The following is a 2675-nucleotide window of genomic DNA, read 5'->3' as shown; positions in this document are numbered from 1 at the left end:
GAAATGTATACACCCCAGTTTTTGACGCAGTGCTGACCGTCTTATCCAGGGTGACTCCAAGGCTAGTGAAGGAGAAGTGGCTGTTGAAATATCTTATGTGCTTTCTGAAATATTTTGCATCCTCATCAACCTGACTTGTAAACAACCGTCGCAACTCTTGAGGAACTTCAGGGGTAGCTATCTTCACCTTCCCTTTTCTGCAACAGAAAGCAGGACCCTCATATTGGATCCTCATTGCTCCACAATGTTCGCAGTCTTTATCGGCTTCAAAGCATGATGCTTCCTTGGTAGATTGTGGTACACGTAGTCATAAGGATCATCATTCTGGTTAGTTGTGGAAACACCATTTGTCACTCGGTAGGAATCAAACACATCGCCTGCCAAGACAAAATAAGTAGGAATAAAATAGGCGCCAAAAGGCATATTGGACTGCAATAATGGTATTCAGTGATTTGTATTAGTTACCTGTACCACTAAAAATCATTCACTCATCATCATCATCATCATCATGCATTGTTGTTTTCTCTTGTAATGTGTCTAAGTTCTCTGCAGGCAAGTTGTGCTGAATTGTCTCAACAATGCTTGATACACCTCACATTTGTACATAGACAGTGTGATTATTTAATTTACCTTCCAATGTAGCACCTTGTTCAAATGGCTCTAAAATGCCTGCAGGATCGGACTCATCATCGCTGTTTGTGTCAACTCGGTCTGTAGCAAATAGCATAAATATTAGTTAAATATCAGATCTGTGAACTGCACAATTAGATTACATGCATACACTATATGCATGTGGCCAGCAGTACCTGTTGGGTTAGTTTTACATGGTTGTGCTTGCATGTAAGGCGTGCAATGTGAGGTGATCAAGGGCGAAGAATTTTCCCGGACTAATTTCTTATACTCCCTTTTTTTGCGCAAGCATATTTCCTTCTCACCATCTGTCATTGATGAGTACCGATCCCTTTCACGTTGTCGTTTCTGATTAGAAGAATCACGCTGTCGTTTTTTGCTGCAATATTCACTTTTTTCAGCGAAGCTCTTTTGTCCATGTCCTCCTGCAGATGTGGATCCATTTTGCAGATCTTGTCCAGATTTCACATGAGAGATGAAAGTCAAATTACTGTGTAGCCAATCACTATGATCTCCGTCAAGCATTCTTGAGTCGCTGCATTGCGTGGCAGTATCCCTGCTACCTGAAGTAGAAAATAGGATGGTACAGATGAAATGAAGCTCGCATGAAACATTTACGCATATTTTGCAAAATTTTCTGAATAGAGGTTTATGTACCATTTGCAAGTGACATGGTTACGTTGCTCAATGGGGTAATTTGCATCGGAGATACTTCTGCATGATTAAGAGCAGTCCGAGTTGCAGCATTCTTTCGTTGGCGAGCTAACCGCTGCCTCTGTATATAGTCAGCTTTTTTGTCGGCAGACAATTTAGCGTACCAACTTTTAGCACTTTGATTTTTTTGACCTCGTTGTGTGTTTGATAGGCCAGTACCCGAGTCACAGCCATCATATTGCAAGGTAGATGTTGACGATTGATGAAGAGAAGCATTACTGCAGCCCAGAACAGCTTCAAGACATGTGAACATCAAACATTGTTAGAAGATTTTGAAGATCACGTAAAAAAAATGCAAAAAATGGCATGACAGATTATATTACCAGTTATATGGTTTGGTGAACCGTCAGCATAGATTATATTACCAGTTATATGGTTTGGTGAACCGTCTGCATAGTTATGCTGAACAAGTGGAGCCATGTCTACAAAATTCATTGTAGATGATAATTCAGTATTTGCATTAAAAAAATATGCCACATATATGCGCGAGTAAAGAACACATGACCTGGTGTTTTGTATTGCAGCTGGCTGACTCCGGATTGTGGAGGATCTGGTGTATGACATACTGTGTTATCGTTTATGTTTGCATCCGTTGAAGGAACCTGTTTTTTAAGTTCTCGTGCTTGGCGTCGTCGTTTTGCAATTTCATCTTTATTTTTTGCATAATACTCTCGGTTTCTCTGCCTTTTGGCCTCTTTAGGATCTGCAGTCATGACACAATTTACTATATGTCGAAATAATAATAAGCGAGTTGAAAGCATCAGTCATTGTTAATCACCTTGATTCTGGCCGTTGGTGATGTCTTGAAAAGGGGTGCGCTTTGACGCTGACATGTTTAGTGTTGGCTTACACTTTTCGTAAATGTAATTGATATTATAGAATACCTCGTCCCTGTAAAGTTTGCAATAGAAAGGAAAATGAAAAAAAAAGGAACTCAAGCATATCAAGCATCTGCAATAACCAACAGAACTGAAACATGTTTCTAATATTAGAATGGAAATTTTGATGCAGATTTAAATTTATAATATGTATAGGATTCCGAGACAATATGTCAGCCTTAGTACAATAGACTCATGGCATAGTATATATATGCACGAATAAGCCTTGGTACAATATGCAGATCGATTAGGCACGGAGAGGAACTCTAAACAGCTGAATGAAACTGGTTATTGCAAATATTGCATAATTAAAAATTGTATGGAGATTGGAGAAAACCTCAGAATTTCCGGTGACAAACGGCGGCTGACGGCGGGGGCAGCTGAGACTGTGTACCTAGCACGAAAGGATAAAACAATAACATCACACATTTTCTGGTGCAGATATGAAAGTGT

General features: G+C 39.7%; 1 protein-coding gene across 1 annotated transcript; it reads right to left on the bottom strand.

Moving 5' to 3' along the window:
* Positions 1 to 1352: 1352 nt before the first annotated feature.
* Positions 1353 to 2276, bottom strand: LOC124695177. The gene is made up of 5 exons (XM_047228058.1): positions 2123 to 2276; positions 1850 to 2047; positions 1710 to 1766; positions 1504 to 1578; positions 1353 to 1405 (listed from the first exon to the last, which is right to left on the bottom strand). The coding sequence occupies exons 1-5, from the start codon at positions 2175 to 2177 to the stop codon at positions 1353 to 1355; spliced, it is 438 nt and encodes a 145-aa protein (XP_047084014.1). The 5' UTR covers positions 2178 to 2276.
* Positions 2277 to 2675: the final 399 nt, after the last annotated feature.

Source organism: Lolium rigidum, chromosome 3 (genome assembly GCF_022539505.1).
Source record: "Lolium rigidum isolate FL_2022 chromosome 3, APGP_CSIRO_Lrig_0.1, whole genome shotgun sequence".
Classification (NCBI taxonomy): Eukaryota; Viridiplantae; Streptophyta; class Magnoliopsida; order Poales; family Poaceae; genus Lolium; species Lolium rigidum.
This window is presented reverse-complemented; position numbering and strand designations above follow the sequence as displayed.